The sequence below is a fragment of the Silene latifolia genome, chromosome 2 (genome assembly GCF_048544455.1).
Source record: "Silene latifolia isolate original U9 population chromosome 2, ASM4854445v1, whole genome shotgun sequence".
Lineage (NCBI taxonomy): Eukaryota > Viridiplantae > Streptophyta > Magnoliopsida > Caryophyllales > Caryophyllaceae > Silene > Silene latifolia.
In genome coordinates this window covers 159336961-159358489 of record NC_133527.1, presented here as the reverse complement: position 1 = coordinate 159358489, position 21529 = coordinate 159336961, and the positions used below count along the sequence as shown (strand labels likewise).

General features: G+C 38.2%; 2 protein-coding genes across 2 annotated transcripts in view; one reads left to right on the top strand and one right to left on the bottom strand.

The window, feature by feature from the left end:
- The first annotated feature begins 1832 nt into the window (after window positions 1-1832).
- Window positions 1833-4797, top strand: LOC141641518 (protein FAR1-RELATED SEQUENCE 5-like). The gene is made up of 5 exons (XM_074450177.1): window positions 1833-1953; window positions 2672-3308; window positions 3418-3619; window positions 3946-4114; window positions 4361-4797. The coding sequence occupies exons 1-5, from the start codon at window positions 1833-1835 to the stop codon at window positions 4795-4797; spliced, it is 1566 nt and encodes a 521-aa protein (XP_074306278.1).
- The window catches only part of LOC141630834 (uncharacterized), a 55291-nt gene continuing 37386 nt past the window's right edge, over window positions 3625-21529 (bottom strand). Inside the window, exons 4-7 of the mRNA XM_074443585.1 lie at window positions 15763-15887; window positions 15534-15668; window positions 3762-3798; window positions 3625-3665 (exon numbers count right to left, since the gene is read on the bottom strand). The gene's annotated coding sequence lies outside the window, so the exon portion shown is untranslated. The remainder of the gene's footprint in view (window positions 3666-3761; window positions 3799-15533; window positions 15669-15762; window positions 15888-21529) is intronic.

Below are 21529 nucleotides of genomic sequence, written 5' to 3'. Positions count from 1 at the left end.
TTTAAAAAAAAAGTGATACTAAAAGTAATAAAATAGGTACAAATCATGATTAATGATAAAATAGGTATATGTAAATAGGTACGAAATTACTATGTCACGATCAATAATAAAAAGGGTACGAAATACAAATAAAAGGGTACGAAAGATTGGTCTCTCAATAACTTAGTCAGACACCGTTTCTCCCAAGTTTTAGTGTTTAGACATTATTATCATTATTTGCTAAGAATAGTATTAGTGTCAGTTTTTGAGTCAATGTAAATACATCAAGTCTTATTATAAATTATAATATAATTTTATATTATTAGTTCTTTTACCCGTAATAAAATAAAATTAGCGGGACGTTTCTGTTTTGCTGTATGTTCAGCGATGTTAAGAAACTGCTTGAGAAAATAGTTTAAACAATCGATAACAAATAAGCTCAAATATCTCGCAAACAACTCGGGTTAGATAAAATTAAAGTTAAGTTCCTCTAATTAGCAAATAATAAACATAATAAAATTTATTAAAAGGAAAATTTCAAAACCACAACAATTGAGAACGGGTCCTTAGGTGAGAATGGTGAGAATGGCTCCCCACCATTCAATTTTGATTCAAGGGTAAAGATGTAACTCCATCTTAAAGGGTTAAACACTATCCACCCAATTACACAAACATTAATACGAAAAAGTTAATGGAAGCCAATGTCGGTTTCGTCAGTTAAAGCTGGTCAACGGTGGTCATCAGGCGGTCAACAAGGGCAGTTATCTGACGGTCGAAAGTGGTCAACGCCGGTCAACAGTGGTCAAATATCAAGTCAAACCTCAAAACTTTTGTTGATGGGTTTCAAACCTATGACCGCTTAGTTCACATTCTCTTGTGATTATCATTGTGACACGTGCATATTTTTGTTAATTTTATATTTCTTTTGTTAAATGTATATTACAAAATAGACGTAAAGGGACTGAGGAGGGTAGAATTAAATTGGTAAGTTAAACAGACTCTCGTTCGATTATGTTTATTTGGGCTTTATATATTTTTTGGGTTTATCCATTGATGTCATATGCTTGTTGCTCCAAAATTGCAAGTGGAGAAATGTGAGAATGTGGTGGTTACACCAAATAAGTTGCTCGCAATGTTGAAGCATGACCACTAACGATAACGAACCAACTACACGACTACACTTTGATCATCGCCCACGAGCCTTACGAATCACAAGATTCCATGAAATCATGCTTTGGATTTCAACTCTTTAGCTCAACCGAAACCGCCTCCCCTCCCTCCTACGCTTCTATCGCCTATTCTAATACTAGTTGGACCAGGTACCTCACGAGTCTACAATCAGTGATGGAGTTAGGACTTTCAGCAAGGGGAGCTCGTCTGTATTAAAAGATGAAAACTTCAAAATAATTTATTACAATTAAAAAATTTCAAGTTTACCTATATTATTACTCTTTCACAAATTCTTGTTTCAGACAAAGTGTATCCGTCTGAAATAATAAGACGGGTCAAACCCGTCCGTATTGGCTAAACAAATCAGGCGGCAAATCAAGTGGGTAGACCAAGGCATTAAATGAGCCGTAAACTTTGTCTGCCATGTATAATATTATAATAAAAATAGTACCATGAATTACAAACCCTACATTGATCATATCAGACTATCGCTTCTTCTCTTATCACAATTATCATCAAACATTCAATTTTCAGATTCATCAAACACTTAATTCTTCATTTTCATAATTCCACATTATAATCAGGTGCACATATGTCAATCTTCGTCTTCCAAAAACCGCCTTAGTTTCTTGTTTCATTAATTTATTTTATAATTTAAAAAATAAGAGAACCAATCTCACTCAATGGAATTGGATGATTTGGGTGAGATTATCACCGTACATAACGAACCATCTGACGTTCTTCAAGTGGACTCTGATGTTGGAGGCAATAGCGATGATGCGGTCAAAGTGCGTAGCAGTGATGGTGAGTATCGTTCTTAATATGCATGCAAACTTTGTTTGAACTCGTAACCTAGAGTGACGAATTAATTCGACTTTTTTAAAACATTTTGCCACTTATGATTTTTTTTTTGTACATATAATCTTTGTATAATAATAATAATAATTTGAATGAATGAATGTGTGTTGTTAGAGTTAACTGTGTATAATGAGGATTTCATAAACAATTAAATCGTTTATTTCAAAACATGTCGCCACTTATGGTTTATTTGTGTACAAATAATCTGTGTATAATTTTTTTTATTTATACTTTTTGTTATACAATCATTGTATTTAGAATATGATGACGATAATTTGATGATGTTCAGAGGACTGGAGTATCAACATTATTTTTCCATTTAATTGTTGCATTAAATCCATGTTTGAAACATATGTGACCATTTTTGGCTCATATGTCTGGTGAAATAGTTGAATCGTGATTCATTATGTAACTTTTAATTATGAGAATGATTTAATTATGTTACCATTTTATCCAATCATTGCATTTAATGAATGTACTGATTGTACTATGATGATCTCTAATCATTGGAGCATTAATATCCTTCTTTACATTTAATTGTTGCATTTAATGCATTCTTTCAAACATATGTCACCAGTTATGGGTTAATTGTTCGGTGAAATAGTTGAACCCTGATTGTATACATATAGTATAATTATGTTACCTTTTTTGTCTTTGTATCCAGTCACTGATGCTTCAGGATCTTTAGTAGGAGTTGTGGCTGACAAGTGGGAGGATTTATACGAGCTATACAAAAAGCATTCTCAAGCAATTGGATTTAGCATAAGGAAAAGCGGACTTCGTAGAACTAATGTTCCGGGAGCCCCTGAATTTGAGAGATACTTTGTGTGTTCTTGTGAAGGTCAGCATGCTAATGGGAAAAAGTCGGAGGCAAGTCCTTCTAACTATGGCCAAGGGAAGAAAAATGTTAAGACACGATATTTCTGCAAAACCAATGTAAGGGTCCAAGTGAATGATAAGGGAGTATGGGAAGTGTTGAGCCATGTTCTTGAACACAATCATCCACTAACCCCACCCGAGTGGCAGCATCATCATCGTTCTGAGAGGAGAATTACCGATGCTGAGGGTGAGTTTATAGAGGCCATGACCGAAGCTATGGTCCCCGCTACTATGCAATATAGAATCGCCGCCAAAACGGCTGGTGGTGATGATTTGGTTGGCCACACAAAAAGAGATCATATTAACTTCGTTCGTAGGCTTAATATGAAAACTATTGAGGGTGGTGACGCATCAACACTAATGACTTTGTTGGTGAGTAGACAAGCGGAGGACCCTGGTTTTTTTTTTCCGAGTTCAGTTCGGTAAAGATGGGAGGTTATGTAACGTGTTCTGGCGGGATTCTATGATGAAAGAGGATTACTTGCTATACCATCATGTTGTGATTTTCGACACAACGTACCGAACAAATAGGTACAACCTCATTTGTGGTGCATTTGTTGGCATAAACAATCATTGGTCAAATGTTTTGTTCGGGTGTGCTTTCTTGGCTAAGGAAACACAAGAATCATTTGAGTGGTTGTTCAAGGTTTTCGATGAGTCTATGGGCCCGGACACTCTACCGGTCTCTATTTTCACCGATCAAGACCTAGCAATGAAGAATGCAATTGAGGAGGTAACTTTATTTGTTTAAATGACAACATATTAGCATGAATTGGTTGCTATTTGGTTGTAATAGCTGTTTTCATTTCAGACATTATGATCACGATATTAGAGCAAAAGTGTTAAATGACAACAGATTAGCATGAATTGGTTACAATTGCAACTTACTAGCATGAATTGGTTACAATTTGTCTGTAGTCGTTTGTTGGACATTATCATGACGATATTATTCGCTGCTTGCAGATTTAAAAATCATCAATACATAGATTATGCCAGTAGCACATCCAACAGAATGTGATCTCTCACTTTGGCTTGTTAAAACATGATCGTGTATTTCAGAATGCATTCAACAAATGTTTGAACGGATGCTATAGTGAGATCGAATTTGAAACAACCTGGAGCAAAATGATATCAGAATATGGCCTGCAAAATAATGAGTGGTTTAAAAGATTGTATGGATTAAAAGAGAAATGGTCAACCGCATTGAATAAGGAGTACTTCTCTGCAGGTATACTATCTTCCCAAAGAAGCAAGAGTACCAACCATGCTATGGGGTTTCAGCCTTTCAGGCCACCCAAACAACTCCGATTTCTATCATATATATGAAGGGACAGTTAAGCGTTGGAGAGGTGAAGAGGAGCGTAAAGAGTTCAACTGTATTAGGTCGACCCCTACCTCTGTGTATCCTTTAGTCGACTTATTACAGCACGCCTCTCAGGTCTACACAATTGAATTGTTTCGCTTATTTGAGAAGAGTTTGTCGTGGCTATGGGTACAAGGGCTGAAATACTTTCAACCGAAGATTCAATTCTATTGTATGGTGTTGACCCACCTGGGGTATCTCACAGTACTCATCACGTGACTTTTGATTGCGTAAACACCATGGTAGAGTGCTCTTGCCGGAAATTTCCGGAAATGGGCATGCTTTGCTTCCACATAATTCGCGTGTTCCATATACATTCTGTGACTGAAATCCCTAATAGGTACATCTTAAGAAGATGGACTAAATTTGCCAAAAAGGAAGTGTGGAGCCGTATTCTTCCAACTGATATGCGTAGAGCCATTGCCAATGGATCTTTAAATTGGCGGCGATCTGTGATGACAAAGCTTTACCATCTTATTGCTAAGTGCCAAAATGAGCCTGATGCAAGAGCAATTCTTGACAAGCTCTACACTACAGCTAATGAGTAGCAAAAACTATTTCAGGAGAAAGTGAGGGTTGAAGAACCTCGTCCACACACTTGTAACACCCCGTAAATTTGAAGACCTTTATTATATTTTAAAAGTAATATTTTAATCCATTTTAATTTAATATTAATTTATTTGAAATAAAAATAATTTGATAAAATATAATTTTATTTTAGTTTGAAGTAATGTAATCACTTTTGATAGTTTAGAAATGTTTAAAAGTAATTTAAACTATATTTAAACCTTTTACTTTGATAAAATAGATTTCTGATAAAAGTCGTAATATTGGGATTTTCCCATTTCTTACGGTCGTTGGGTAACCGAGTTTGGATATTGGGCATATGAGTACTTAATCTTTTAGTAAAATCGTGTTTAAGAACTTTAATATTCTCGGAAATCACGTTCGACGAATATTTCTAATTACCGTCGAAGCACACCCAAAACGTAAACAATTGACAACCTCCCCATGCCATTGGACCGGCCACCCCTCCTCCTTTTGTCCCCTCTTTCAATTTTCATTCCTCCATAATCCACTCTCTCTCTTCCTTTCATTAAACAACCAAATTCCTCTCAAAATAAGCTCCTTACAATCCCTAAAACCACCATAAATCCTTCATTTCTCCACCAATTTGCATAAAACTTATATATTTGGAATCCTCTATTCAATCCTCATCTACTAGTAAGCTTTATTTTCATTTCCCCCAATTTCGTTACGGGTCTTATCTTTTTAGGGTTTCGAATTTAGGATTAATTTATGTGTTTTTATTGTTCTTATAGGTGAAGAATATGAAGATGAGTTAGGAGACTCATATATTGTGGAAGATGATGCATAATTTTGGGTTTTAGAAGCTTTCTCAAGTTATTACTTGTCTCTTTGCTAGCTTAAGGTAACTATTCCGAGTTACTCGACGATTTAATGTCACATTAGTGTGGTTTATGATGTGTTGGATGCTTATGTGATTAATAACATGTTAACTTTAATTTTCACATGAATTGTTGTTGTTAAAGTTTGTTAAATATGTTGTTTTTCACATGTTTAAGTGTTGAAACGGAATGAATATTGTTGATTGTTGCTTGAGACGGTATTAAATTGAGCTTGAAACGGATTTTGGTGGGAAAAAGGAAAAAGGGGGAAAAACCGCCCAAAACAGGCCGGAAAAGTGCGCGGCTGACCCAGCAGGCCCGTTGGGTCCGGCCCGGATTTTGACCCGTCACTTTGGGTCGGGTCTTGGGTCTATTGTTTGATGTTTTGGGCCTATGGTTCATGTTTTGAAGTATGTTGGTATTTTGGCATGTAGGAAATTGTTTAAGCTAATATTTCCGTTGAATTGATTATTTTATAAGTTGGCATATTTTCTCTATGTCAATAGTTTTCACATGATAGAAATTGGAAATGGCATGAGAATGATATTGTGATGAATTTTGTGATTTGGGCCAAAGTAGGCCAAGACTCTGAGCTGGGCCAATTTGACCAAATGAGTTTGGTCAAGTTAGGTTTGAACCGGTCAACCTCGATTTGACCGATGACCCGTCGCGGGACTAGGGCCGAGGATTTGTCTTTGAGTATGATTGTCTTTTCATATGTTGGTTGTTGGATGAATTGGTTGCCTATTACTTGAGTCTTCTTGCCTTGTTGCCATTTTAGCTTGTTCTCATGGATTATGGTACTGTTGGTTAGCTGGAATTTGGATTATTATTGATATTGGAGATATTGTTGGATTGTCAGCTGAATATGCTTTTGCGTAGCCTTTCATATGCTAGGGTGTGTATGATCATTTGTGTGTGCAAGTTTGGACTCTTTGCCCCTCTTATGGTTAATTGGGTGTCCCACTTGTCTTGTGTGGCGTGGGCTAAAGTATTCAAGCTGGGACTAGGTCCTAGGTGAGTATTTCGGCCTTCGTCATTGATAGGCCATTATAGTCTTTGACGAGTATATGTTCACCGCTTAATAGCCTTTGTGTCTTAGCTTGGTGGGTTTATATCCAAGTTAGGGTATGACTTCCTGACGTACTCTTAGAAGTATGTAGTCAGCTTAAGTACTAGCCAACCCTTTGGTGGACTCCTTAGAGGTACTCATGTGTTGTTATCATGGGTCTTGGATGCGGTAGTTTTCCGCATGTCACTAGGTCTGCGCAGGTTTAGGACTAGGGTGTTTACCTTACCTCGTGGTATAGACTTGAGTTACAGAGTGACTATTGACTATACTAAGAACTTATGCATGTCTCTAGATATATTGTCCTTTCTTGTTTGATGATTCTATGAATCATAGAAGGTGAGATGCAAGCGGGCTATGGTTGATAGATTTTGGATTCCCGGATGTTATGTGATTCACATGATAATGTAGTATGAGTCGGTCTAGTATTTACATGCTAGGACTATGTGTTGTTATATTGTTGTTCACATGATAAGCACGATTGTCTAGCCTCTATATGCTAAGGATATGTGGTATTCATATTCATATTTTCATATTTACATGTTATATTAATTATGACATTTCGTGGCTTGGGGAACTCGGAGTTACTCCCCACTGACTGTGGCTTTCGTATTTGTATAAAATGCGATCGACAGGTATGGTGATGCTTATATGGGGTTCATGGACGAGCTAGCGAGCAAAGTAACCTTGGGACTTACTTAGATTTGGTTTTATTTATAGAGACTCTTATACGAGTTTTTATGTCACATACATTTTAGGGACATATGCCTCCCTCTTTACATTTGGTTGTATAACTTTTCTATTCGCGACTTTAGCGTTGGTTATGTTTTGAAAATTTTATTTAGACCTTGTATGTTTTGACACCTTTCAATTTGGATATCTTTATAACAGGTTTAGGTTTTAAAAATTACAGGTTTTTACCCAAATGAACCTATTACAAACATATGCATGCAGTTTCATTCTAGAATTACGTGTTTACTTTTCCGCAATGAATGTGGGTGTCACAGTTGGTATCAGAACATATTTCCTCCCGACGCATGTTTGTGCACCCCCGATATAAATAACTTGACCTTAAAATAATAAACTTGAGAGATGGATAGTATGGGTAGACTTAAGGACCTAAGGTGGTAGTCTGTAGTGTGTTTGCTCTTTGATAAGTTCTAACATGTTTGTTGATTGTCAATCATTTTTGTACCCTTGGATCAATGACCATGAGCTTACCCGTGTCGTGATCAAGATTTGGTGCCTATCGTCGGGCATTGGAGATTTGTTCAACTTGTGAAGAATGCTCCTTCTTCCTCGAAGTTATCCCTCCATCTTTGTGTACCTTGCCTTACTCTTTACTTCTTAATGCTTGCTTCTCTTCTAAACTCTCTTTTCTTTCCTTAGGATTGACTCTTCTACCCTCCCAACTTGTGTTTTGTTCCTTGCTTATCTTCCCTTAACGCCTTTTTATAGTACTCTTTCTTTTGAGGAATGTTGGTCTTGGTTGGAGAATTTGACTTTTGAGGAGATTGTTTGTGGTTAACCCATAACCCTGGTTTTGAGAGGTTGTGATGTTAGAAAGACCTAGGTAGTTTGATGAGACATACTTAATGATTTTTAGACCTAGATCCTTGATAAAGTGAGTATTCTTGATTGGTGGATTTTGTGTTGTCAAGTGTGAGTTGCGTTTGTTACTAAGGCTATAGAACTTGGCTTTGTTGTTTAGGTTTGGGATTTGAGAGCCTTGGGAAGTGTAGTGAGACATGTCTTGGGATACTAGTACTTGGTACTTGACTTTAAATGGATGGAATTGAATGGTGGAATATTTGAGGAACCCTTTCTGGGAATTTATAGCTTGGTATTCGGATCTTTGATTGAGGATTTTACTATTTTGAGAAACCCATGGTTGATATTAGTTGGATATGAGTATAGCTTTGTTGGAACTTTGACCTTGATCTTGTGGATGTTTGAGGATTTGGAGTGGTGAAATCACACTTATAGTGGAGTACCCTGTTTCAGGGAATAGATTAGGATGAAGTAACATGAGCGTTTTGAGGAAATCCTTAGGAGTGATGTGGTTATAAGTTTTGTTGCTAATAAGTTTTCGGAACCGCTTAGGTTGATGTTGTTGTTTGAGATTTGAGTACCTGACGTTTCTTTGTTGTCTAATTTCCTTTCTTCTTTGACCATAAGTGTTACCGTTCATACCTTCTTTCCTCGCTTCATCTTGCTCATGATCTTGAATTAGCCGTCGTGGTACATGCCTTGAAGACATGGAGGCATTACCTTATTGGAGTTCATTGCCGCGTTTATACCGATCATAAGAGTTTGAGGTGTATCTTTACCCAGAAAGAATTGAATATGAGGCAAAGAAGATGGCTAGAGTTGGTGAATGATTATGATGCCGAGTTGATTTATCATGAAGGGAAAGCAAATGTGGTGGCCGATGCTTTGAGTAGGAAGACTAGTCACTCTTTGAGCACTATCTGTGTGTTACCTGATGAACTTACCACGGAATTTCAAAAGTTAGGGATAAGCCTTGTTGGGAAGGGCTTTGACTATCTTAGTGCCTTGAGTGCAGAACCCGACTTTTACCGTGAGATCCGTACGTGCCTACCTGAGGATGCTACTTTCAAGTCCATTCAAGCAAAAATCCAACTTGGGCAAGCTAAGGATTGTGTGGTGGATAGTGATGAATACCTTCGTTACCAAGGTAGGATGTATGTTCCGAGAGTAGCCGAGTTGAGGAAGAAGATCCTTGATGAAGCTCACCTTTCTCCTTACTCTATTCATCCTGGTGGTGACAAGATGTATAAAGACTTGAGATTATAGTTTTGGTGGCCTAGGATGAAGATTGATGTCCTAGAGTATGTTAGCAAGTGTCTTACCTGTCAGAAAGTGAAGATTGAGCATCAGAAACCCGGGGGTTTGCTACAACCTTTGGATGTTCCCCTTTGGAAATGGGAGTCCATCTCCATGGACTTTGTGATGGCTTTACCTAAGACTGCTAGCGGAAAAGATGCGGTTTGGGTGGTTGTAGATCGATTGACCAAATGTGCTAGGTTTATACCTATCAAGGAGACATGGAGATTAGATGTCCTAGCTGGTGCCTACGTGAAGAAGATAGTACACTACCATGGAGTGCCTAAGGATATAGTTTCAGATCGTGACCCGAGATTCTGTTCCCGTTTCTGGACTGCTTTGCAAGAAGCCATGGGTAGTAAGCTACTGATGAGTACCGCTTTTCATGCCGCTACAAATGGACAGACTGAGAGGACTATCCAGACTTTAGAGGACCTCCTCCGTACTTGTGCTTTAGACTTCCACACTTCTTGGGAGAAGTGCTTACCTCTTGTTGAATTCTCCTACAACAATAGCTATCATACTTCTATCAAGATGTCACCTTATGAAGCTTTGTATGGTAGGAAGTCCCGTAGTCCGGTCTGTTGGGATCAAGTCCAAGATGCTCATGTGTTGGGACCCGATTTGGTGACTGAGACCATCAATCAGGTTCCGATCATTCGAGAGCGTATGAAAGCCGCTCAAGACCGACAGAAATCGTATGCTGATGCCCGTCGTCGACCACTTGCCTTTGAGGTTGATGATCGAGTATTCCTTAAGGTGTCACCTATGAAAGGGGTGAAACGTTTTGGTGTGAAAGGAAAGCTGAGTCCCAAATACATTGGACCTTTCCGTGTGCTTGAGAAGATTGGTCCCGTTGCTTACAGCTTAGAGTTGCCCGAATTTGAGCAAGGTTCATAATGTCTTCCATGTATCTCAGTTGAGGAAGTACATTAGTGATCTGAGCCATGTTATTCAAGAAGAAATCCCATATTTGGAACCTAACTTGGCTTTGGAAGAAAGGCCGATCCGAATCCTTGAAAGGGCAAACAAGCAACTTAGAAACAAAGTAGTGCCCCTAGTTCGTATCCTTTGGCGTTGTGGAAATGTCGAAGAAGAAACTTGGGAGCCTGAATCTTCTATGTTAGCTAAATATCCCGAACTCTTCTCGTGAGGTACTTTCCGTTCCTTTATCTAATCCTTGTGAGTTTTAGCTATCCTTTCGAGTGTTCCTCTCCTTCCCTGGAATATTCTCTGCGTTAGTAGTCATTGCTTAGTTGTATAAGAGCCGTAGTTAGAGTTTAGTCATGATTAGTGGAGTCATTATCCTTATTGAAGAGTTTCGAACTAAAGGTTTTTGAAAATGTTTTAATGTTTTCCCACTGGTTTTAACGTCAATGAGTGTTAAGGCTCGTTATTGGAGACGTCCGATAATTAGTTTTCTCAGTTGTTGGCGTAAAAATGTATTTTTTGTTCTGATTTGGAATGTTGGTGTTCTCGGGCGACCGACGAGGATATTTCCGTTCCATTGAAAGGACACGTATATTTTCATAAGTTCATGTTTTGAAGATGTTGATTAATTGATTTAAAGAGAAAGACCTACATATATACAATGTTCCTTCTTCTAAGTTTCGGGGACGAAACTTCTTAAAAGGAGGGATGATTGTAACACCCCGTAAATTTGAAGACCTTTATTATATTTTAAAAGTAATATTTTAATCCATTTTAATTTAATATTAATTTATTTGAAATAATAATAATTTGATAAAATATAATTTTATTTTAGTTTGAAGTAATGTAATCACTTTTGATAGTTTAGAAATGTTTAAAAGTAATTTAAACTATATTTAAACCTTTTACTTTGATAAAATAGATTTCTGATAAAAGTCGTAATATTGGGATTTTCCCATTTCTTACGGTCGTTGGGTAAACGAGTTTGGATATTGAGCATATGAGTCTTTAATCTTTAAGTAAAATCGTGTTTAAGAACTTTAACATTCTCGGAAATCGTGTTCGACGAATATTTCTAATTACCGTCGAAGCACACCCAAAACGTAAACAATTGACAACCTCCCCATGCCATTGGACCGGCCACCCCCCTCCTTTTGTCCCCTCTTTCAATTTTCATTCCTCCATAATCCACTCTCTCTCTTCCTTTCATTAAACAACCAAATTCCTCTCAAAATAAGCTCCTTACAATCCCTAAAACCACCATAAATCCTTCATTTCTCCACCAATTTGCATAAAACTTATATATTTGGAATCCTCTCTTCAATCCTCATCTACTAGTAAGCTTTATTTTCATTTCCCCCAATTTTGTTACGGGTCTTATCTTTTTAGGGTTTCGAATTTAGGACTAATTTATGTGTTTTTGTTGTTCTTATAGGTGAAGAATATGAAGATGAGTTAGGAGACTCATATATTGTGGAAGATGATGCATAATTTTGGGTTTTAGAAGCTTTCTCAAGTTATTACTTGTCTCTTTTCTAGCTTAAGGTAACTATTCCGAGTTACTCGACGATTTAATGTCACATTAGTGTTGTTTATGATGTGTTGGATGCTTATGTGATTAATAACATGTTAACTTTAATTTTCACATGAATTGTTGTTGTTAAATTTTGTTAAATATGTTGTTTTTTACATATTTAAGTGTTGAAACGGAATGAATATTGTTGATTGTTGCTTGAGACGGTATTAAATTGAGCTTGAAACGGATTTTGGTGGGAAAAAGGAAAAAGGGGGAAAAACCGCCCAAAACAGCCCGGAAAAAAGCGCGGCTGACCCGGCAGGCTCGGTGGGTCCGGCCCGGATTTTGACCCGTCACTTTGGGTCGGGTCTTGGGTCTATTGTTTGATGTTTTGGGCCTATGGTTCATGTTTTGAAGTATGTTGGTATTTTGGCATGTAGGAAATTGTTTAAGCTAATATTTCCGTTGAATTGGTTATTTTATAAGTTGGCATATTTTCTCTATGTCAATATTTTTCACATGATAGAAATTGGAAATGGCATGAGAATGATATTGTGATGAATTTTGTGATTTGGGCCAAAGTAGGCCAAGACTCTGAGCTAGGCCAATTTGACCAAATGAGTTTGGTCAAGTTAGGTTTGAACCGGTCAACCTCGATTTGACCGATGACCCGTCGCGGGACTAGGGTCGAGGATTTGTCTTTGAGTATGATTGTCTTTTCATATGTTGGTTGTTGGATGAATTGGTTGCCTATTACTTGAGTCTTCTTGCCTTGTTGCCATTTTAGCTCGTTCTCATGGATTATGGTACTGTTGGTTAGCTGGAATTTGGATTATTATTGATATTGTTGGATTGTCAGCTGAATATGCTCTTGCGTAGCCTTTCATATGCTAGGATGTGTATGATCATTTGTGTGTGCAAGTTTGGACTTTTTGCCCCTCTTATAGTTAATTGGGTGTCCCACTTGTCTTGTGTGGCGTGGGCTAAAGTATTCAAGCTGGGACTAGGTCCTAGGTGAGTATTTCGACCTTCGTCATAGATAGGCCATTATAGTCTTTGACGAGTATATGTTCACCGCTTAATAGCCTTTGTGTCTTAGCTTGGTGGGTTTATATCCAAGTTAGGGTATGACTTCCTGACGTACTCTTAGAAGTATGTAGTCAGCTTAAGTACTAGCCAACCCTTTGGTGGACTCCTTAGGGGTACTCATGTGTTGTTATCATGGGTCTTAGATGCGGTAGTTTTCCGCATGTCGCTAGGTCTGCGCAGGTTTAGGACTAGGGTGTTTACCTTACCTCGTGGTATAGACTCGAGTTATAGAGTGACTATTGACTGTACTAAGAACTTATACCTGTCTCTAGATATATTGTCCTTTCTTGTTTGATGATTCTATGAATCATAGAAGGTGAGATGCAAGCCGGCTATGGTTGATAGATTTTGGATTCCCGGATGTTATGTGATTCACATGATAGTGTAGTATGAGTCGGTCTAGTATTCACAGGCTAGGACTATGTGTTGTTATATTGTTGTTCACATGATAAGCACGATTGTCTAGCCTCTATATGTTAAGGCTATGTGTTATTCATATTCATATTTTCATGTTTACATATTATATTAATTATGACATTTCGTGGCTGGGAGAACTCGGAGTTACTCCCCACTGACTGTGGCTTTCGTATTTGTATAAAATGTGATCGACAGGTATGGTGATGCTTATATGGGGTTCATGGACGAGCTAGCGAGCAAAGTAACCTTGGGACTTACTTAGATTTGGTTTTATTTTAGAGACTCTTATACGAGTTTTTATGTCACATACATTTTAGGGACATATGTCTCCCTCTTTACATTTGGTTGTATAACTTTGCTATTCGCGACTCTAGCAATGGTTATGTTTTGAAAATTTTATTTAGACCTTGTATGTTTTGACACCTTTTAATTTGGATATCTTTATGACAGGTTTAGGTTTTAAAAATTACAGGTTTTTACCCAAATGAACCTATTACAAACATATCCATGCAGTTTTATTCTAGAATTACGTGTTTACTTTTCCGCAATGAATGAGGGTGTCACAACACTGCTCAGAATGAGATGGTCGTACTCAATCCTATACGTTCTGTTACCAAGGGTAGGAGTAAACGTAAACCAAGCGGTGTTGGGAAAAAGAAAAGGGCCAGAAAGGGTGGTGAAAATCCGGAGTTATACACTCCAATTCCACGACTTTTATAAGTCACCTTAGTATGTTACTGACATTTTGTGTAGTATTTTGGGTTTACAACATTTTGGGAGGAAAGCTCTGAACTATCCTGACTATCTAATATTTATGTGAACCTATATGGTCTTTTTGTAACCCACTTGTGAAAGATCTCAACTTTTAATCAGGTGGTGACATTGTTAGTTCATTTGGCAACATCTATGTAGTCCATTTATGTAGCCTCATTTGAACTATTTGTAATCATATTACCAATTATCCAACTTATTATATAATTGGCAACATTTTATGCTTCTGTGTAAACATTATATTATATTTAATAAAGACTTGTTCAGTTTACAATTTTATCAATACAAAATCAAAATTGTTTCATACATATTACACCAACAATTATGTATTCTTATTTTAACTATATATAACCACATAAGCATTTTTTGACACATGATCATCATTCAGATAACAATTGTTCTTATTAGCTACTTATTAGGTAACATTATTATATATTATGGCACATATTTTCCATGGATACATATGTCATCATATTTTTAATAACTGTAGCCATATTTACAAAGAAATAGCATAATTGAAACTGACAACATTTAAAGACCAAATGGCAACTTGTTTACCTGCGGATTATGTGGAAGTAGCTATTATGGCCACATCTGTAGATATTATGGCCACATATTTTCCATGAATATATATGTCATCATATTTTTACTAATTGTTGCCATATTCACAAAGAAAATACGATGAATAAATACAGACTTGTTCAATGACATGACTACAAAATGAAGAATTATTCATGTCAATAACTAAACAAACATGTTTCAAAATATCCTCCTACAATTTGGTTGACTGACAACAACTACCTACAACCACACGCCATTCCAGAATATTAACATCGTAGGCGATATCCAAAATGTTGTCATCCCCAAATACCATCACTTATGCCTTACCACAACGCTTCCTGGCTGCTCGTGTGTATGCGCGCTTGTACCTTGCAGCCACTGGGTTTCCAGAATGCAGTGGGGGATCTTCCACGGGCTCACCCACTGCTGCACTTGCCTCAGCTTCTTCGTTTTTTGCAGTCTCAGGTTGGGGGTTTTCCACAACCGCACCGTCTTCAAAATGTAGGCTATCAATCCCTAGATCAAACGAGGGTGGTTCCTAAGATTGAGCGCCAAGGCTTCATCCACAAGTCGCCCTATAGTATGAAAATCATTAAGGAAATATTCATTGTTCTCCAAAGCTTGAGTCCATGAAAACTGAGAATGCTGTTGGCTCGGCTCGCCGCCTTCTTCTACCTCCTCCGCTTGCACCACGTCTTGAGCAATGACATGGACACTGAAAAAAGCCTCCAATTCCTTCGTCATGTCATTATGAAGTCGTGAAACTAGTTCCAGGTTGCGTTTGGAGGTCATCCACTTCAGTTTACGGACCTGTAACAATACAAAGCCACGATATTTATATAGTGAAACAGGGAATAAATTTGATACATAATGACAAATCAGAGGGCAAATGGCAAATACTTACGTCTGGGTACTTCAGGCGAAGTTCATCATCATTCAGCAGTGGAGTGGGAAGCGGGAGGGTTATGGTCCTTGGCTCATCGGCCTCTCTATCTTGGCCGACAACAGATAAGCGGTATTGTAACACCCCTATACTCCAAGTGCCTTACCAGGACCACTCAGGTATAAGGATACTACCATCTCGGTTGCCCGAGGTACTGAATATCATAAGACAATAAAGAAACGTACTCTTAAAGTAATTATAGATTAAGTGATTACATGTTCAAACCAAAACTAATAAAAGGAATTACAAGGTTCTCATACGGTCTACAGCTAAAACTATCAAAGCTACTAGACTTCATCCGACACAAATGGAAGACTTCTAACGCCACGTGATGACTCATCCCAGCTATCCCATACGCGTCATATCACACCTGCTCAATAACTGCTCACCACCCCCGAATGGATCACCACAGTTTTTAAAACATTTAAACGGGGTCAGTACTAATCACACAATTCAATACATACATCAACAATAAGATAAACAGACAGCTTAACTATCACACACACACAACCAACCAACTCCAATCACCTCAATCATTAACTGTCCACTGGACCAGCCCTGCCAGTGGGGGACCGCAGCCGTTCCCACCTAAGCCCCGCTCATCATACCGAGCGATAACCCTGTCCCATTAATGTGCACATCCCCTTCCGTGGCGGGTTCCACGAAGGGCGAAACTAGGGCGTGAAGCCACTCCCGCAAGTGACTCCACTCAGCCGAGAACGCTTCTCGAGAACCAGAGACAACAATCACAATCACAACCGTCACAACACAATTACGATATTAATCAATAATCACAATCAACCACCGTCACAACACAATTACGATATTAAACAATCAATCTCAACACATCAACAACCATCCCATTATGGGACTAATACTGAGTAGGAAATCCTACCTGGAAAGCACAACAGTCAGACGGTATCAACAGCTGTATCAAAAAGTCTCTTCTACGAACCCTCCTCCTATCATATAACACATAGAGGCTACACATCACAAACTACACACAAAACCCCCAATCTCTAAATTAGGGTTTAACCAAACTGAACAAAACATTATAAAAATTATATTAAAAGCTTACCCTCGACGCAGGGAACTCAACGATACAAACAACGACACGAACTGACCGTCTGAACTCCGGGAATTGCTAACGATGCGATTAGGAAGATGAACTGGTTGCTTTCTCTCTTAAACAGGGTTTTAGGTTTTGTAAAAGTGATTTAAAACAATGACGACTATGTTTAAATACCTTAATCGCATAATTAACAAAACCCGAGAAAACTCCCCGTAAAACCGGACACTCGATCGAGTACCCAAGGTACTCGATCGAGTACCCCCTTACTCGATCGAGTACCCAACAGGTCAGAAACTATTTTATCTCGCAACTTACCCTTACTCGACAGAGTAAGGGCTACTCGATAGAGTACCCCAAGACTTATAAATACGGAGTATTACAGTCTTCCCTCCTTAAAAGGAACTTCGTCCGCGAAGTTCAACCCATACATAAAAACAACCATACAGACTCGACCAAGACACAACAACCTAGCTAAGGACTCAAGAACTCGACCGAACATAGAACATGAACTCTTAACACCCACTCCACCAACTATGTTTATTCCACAACATGACTCACTATATCGTATCTACCACATATATATCTCTCACGACACCAACTCCATACATAACCAACTACCATCCTCTAATGCTGCTAGCTCCATAATATCATCAACTATCAAATCCAATACCAAGACACTCATAGACATCAAGCGGGATGTTACATTCTACCACCCTTAAAAAGAACTTCGTCCTCGAAGTTTACTCACACTTGTAACCTCATCATCCAACTGTCAACACTAGTGAAATGTTCTCACACTCCTAAACATCACGCTACTACAAGCACGGTCATGACCTTTAATAAAATCACCCACAACACGAATCGATCTTTTATTCTACATCAAGACTCAACTTCCGAATATATTACCATATGTACAACCATCAAAATCTGTTTTATCGCATCCTACTCTTCTTAAGACAAATGTTACGTCCTCGTAACTCACTAATACCAAACCATATCTATATCTCATTACCCTCTGTACCACCACATGTCAAAGATAACCGTCTATAAACCAAACACTCACCATTCTTATATCCAAGGCTCCCATACATAAACATTTCCCATTCCTCAACTCATTCGGCAGCGCACCTAACCTATACCATAAACTCGTAGCAAATCACCATACCTACTCTTCATTATTACTGCCAAACAACATACTTCTCTATGTAAGGCACTTATCTCCCAGAAGCATAACTCACGGTCCGCACTCGTTACGTACACGCACACTAGATCCTCCAGTTCTTTCTTTCATTACCGCAAAACTCATACACAACTTAACATGACACTAATTTCCCCAACACCCTACACTCACTGTCTCAACAAAAGATTATGAACTACCTGCCGCTTTCAGCTCATTACAACACATGTTCTACGAATCATTTTCCATTACCATGTCTACCGATGTCTCATCTGAAAACAAGATCAAAATTACCGTAACAACCTCTCACAACCGTGTCCCATCAACAGATTATCACTATCCCATGACAACAACGAAACATATACAATTCTATTTCACATCATACTCTACCTCATTCCCAACTTAACCTGGTAAAGAAAACATGAATAAGCAAGACAACCGTCTATCAAAGACAAACGACACTCGCAGAGAGCAACATCAAACAAAACAACAATCTATGTATAACCGGTATGTACTTTCGAAACCCGAATCATAATCATCCCGCCTACTCCACCACAACCGGTGACGGCATCACAACACCGCCACCAACAGCCACACCGTAGTGCGAAAATACCCGCATCATAGCACTATGTACCGTGCCCGGATCACTACCCGAGGCACCACAACCACACCGATAGACATCACAACTGCATACAATTCCCATAGATACTGACTTAGCATAACTTCTCAGACAAGAAAAACTTACTCAAATCCACTTTATTAAATCACCACGCAACATATTATATGGATAAACAGATAAGCATCTCATGAACATCATCTCTACCATTTCCCGGAATACACATGTGTTATCAATACACATAAAATTATAACTTGCCATGTCAAATCAATCAAGTTATTACCTTTTTGGATATCATTCAATTAAATTACCGTGTCCAACATATATATTACAGAACATTCATAAAACAACTTTATAATTATCATACCATACCACTTCTTGTGAGGTCAGAACCTCACACAAACATTTACACATATCATAGACCCGTAATCACAACCAACTAGTCAATCCTGACCACGTAAGTCACCTACTCGAAAAAGGTTACCTGCCGCCCGAGTTTAACTCATATGCCCCTCATAACATATTCCCCCATTCGCACAACCATCACTTCCTGCCAAATATACTCACACCTTCACTATTCAACTAATAGCGTCCGCCTCATCTAACCACATCCTATACCCTCTCACAATCATACACAACAATCAGGTCCCTACCAAATCAACCTCTTTAGAATTGCTACCTTTCTAATATACCATCACTCTTAACCATTAGTGATAATACCCCAATGCCACCGCTGCTCGTATATCAAATCTCTTACACTTATATCAAATTAACATGGTTTTTCTCCAATTTTTGGTTAGCATTGCAAATAACGAACATCAAACCCATCCACAAAATTACCTCAACATTATTCCCAATGCTATCTTATTTGTATTGTCATCCCACTCTCCACCAAATATCTCGTATCGTGCCAACACTCCACCAACTTCTTACTCCCTTAATTCCTCGAGACTTATTACCAATCATGTTGCCCTGAAACTCCTATATAACCTTTAGCTAACATCCTCGTGATACCATCACACATTTCGATGATTCCTTATCTTTATATCACATAGCTCCGGTGAACATTTTCCTCAGCTTACTTTTATCCTTCTTTTCTCTTTACACTCAATAATACAAATTAATAGTTCAACTCCTTGTTCCTTCTAGCTAGCTCTTTAGAAATCTGGTTACCCCTTCGTTGCTCCAAAACTCAATTCCATTATTTTCTACCGACATCATCTCACTCTTTCTTACCACGGATCTTCTCTTATTATGCTATCACTCATACTTGCCACTAATCTATCCATAGAACCAACGTTTAATGTTCAAACAATTGCATCTCCCTTTTACATCTCTAGAAATCAGAATCCATTTAGTACCGTTAATTACCCAAGGAATTCACACAGTAGTTTCATCTTTTAATAAACCAAACCTCCCAAACTCCCTCACTGTCTACAAATACACCTCGCGACATGTCTCCACAAAGTTCACTATATATTACTCTTCTCAACCCCTTTAAACGAACTTTCGCTACATAAATCCATAATCCACACGACTCCTAACCATTTCCCTCCTTAACTCTTTACACATCTCAAGCTGCCACTATCCACATTCTTACTTTCAATCTTTTCATTCCCACGTTCATTATACTCACATCATCCCTTGTCTATATTCACTTATCTTTACACGCCTCAACACACAATCATATCTATCATAATCACATATAACTCATGTCCTCCCCACCGAACTCATACTCATCATAGTGCCACTCTTTACATCATAAGATTGGGTAACTTACGCTTCAGGACCAACACATACGTAAAACAATACATAAAGAAATAATACAACACCTTTGAATTAAACATAATATGCAACGAATGTCAAAAGACAAACATATGACCCGAAACACGCATATGACCTGCACAGGCCCCACTCGATCGAGTACCAGAACCTACTCGATCGAGTTGAGGCTACTCGATCGAGTGCCCAACATGCTCGATCGAGTGCCCCGACTCCAGAACCCAAACAGACCTTCTGATCTCTGACTTACTCGACCGAGTAGCCCAGCTACTCGATCGAGTGACCCCATACTCGATCGAGTGCCAGAGGTACTCGATCGAGTGCCCAAAAACACGATTCTGGTCAACATAACGACAAATACCCACTCGATCGAGTCATGCAGACTCGCGAATACTACCCGAATGTTATCTCACATATCCTAACGTACTATGCATTCATTATTATTTCAACATTATGATTACAACTACGCATTCAAATCTGCGTGACTCCTCATGCAATTAACAAAATAATCTACTTCGTGTTATCAAGTGCCACGTTATAAACAACCATCATGCTTTTTATCCAATTCGTTATATAAAACACATATCATTGAACCTCTATTCTTCATGTTACTACTTACCAGAAGTCAAACATTACCATCTATCATGCTCATATAACATTAAACTTTCAATCATGTATTACCCGCATGTTTTAAATTTTCATAACTTTTCATAACACAAACCACACCCATACACTACAAATCCTATTTCCATGTTGCTAATACAACAACATTACAAATCCACTTCATCACACATCATCATATACGAACTACTTTCTTTTTCTACCATATCATTCGTCATTCTCATATACTTTTCCAACGATTCCAACCAACATGTCAACCAACTATCATGCAACATGCTTTCAACAAACCATATACAAAGACAATTAACATACACGTCGCACATATACACACGGACTCCACGTTCCCATACCATGTTACTGGCTTAAGTATCATGGGGCCAAGATTTTGAAGTGAGGGCGCCTACTCACCCAAAACCTAGCATCAGCCGGGGCTCCCATTACACATACACCAGGTTCATTT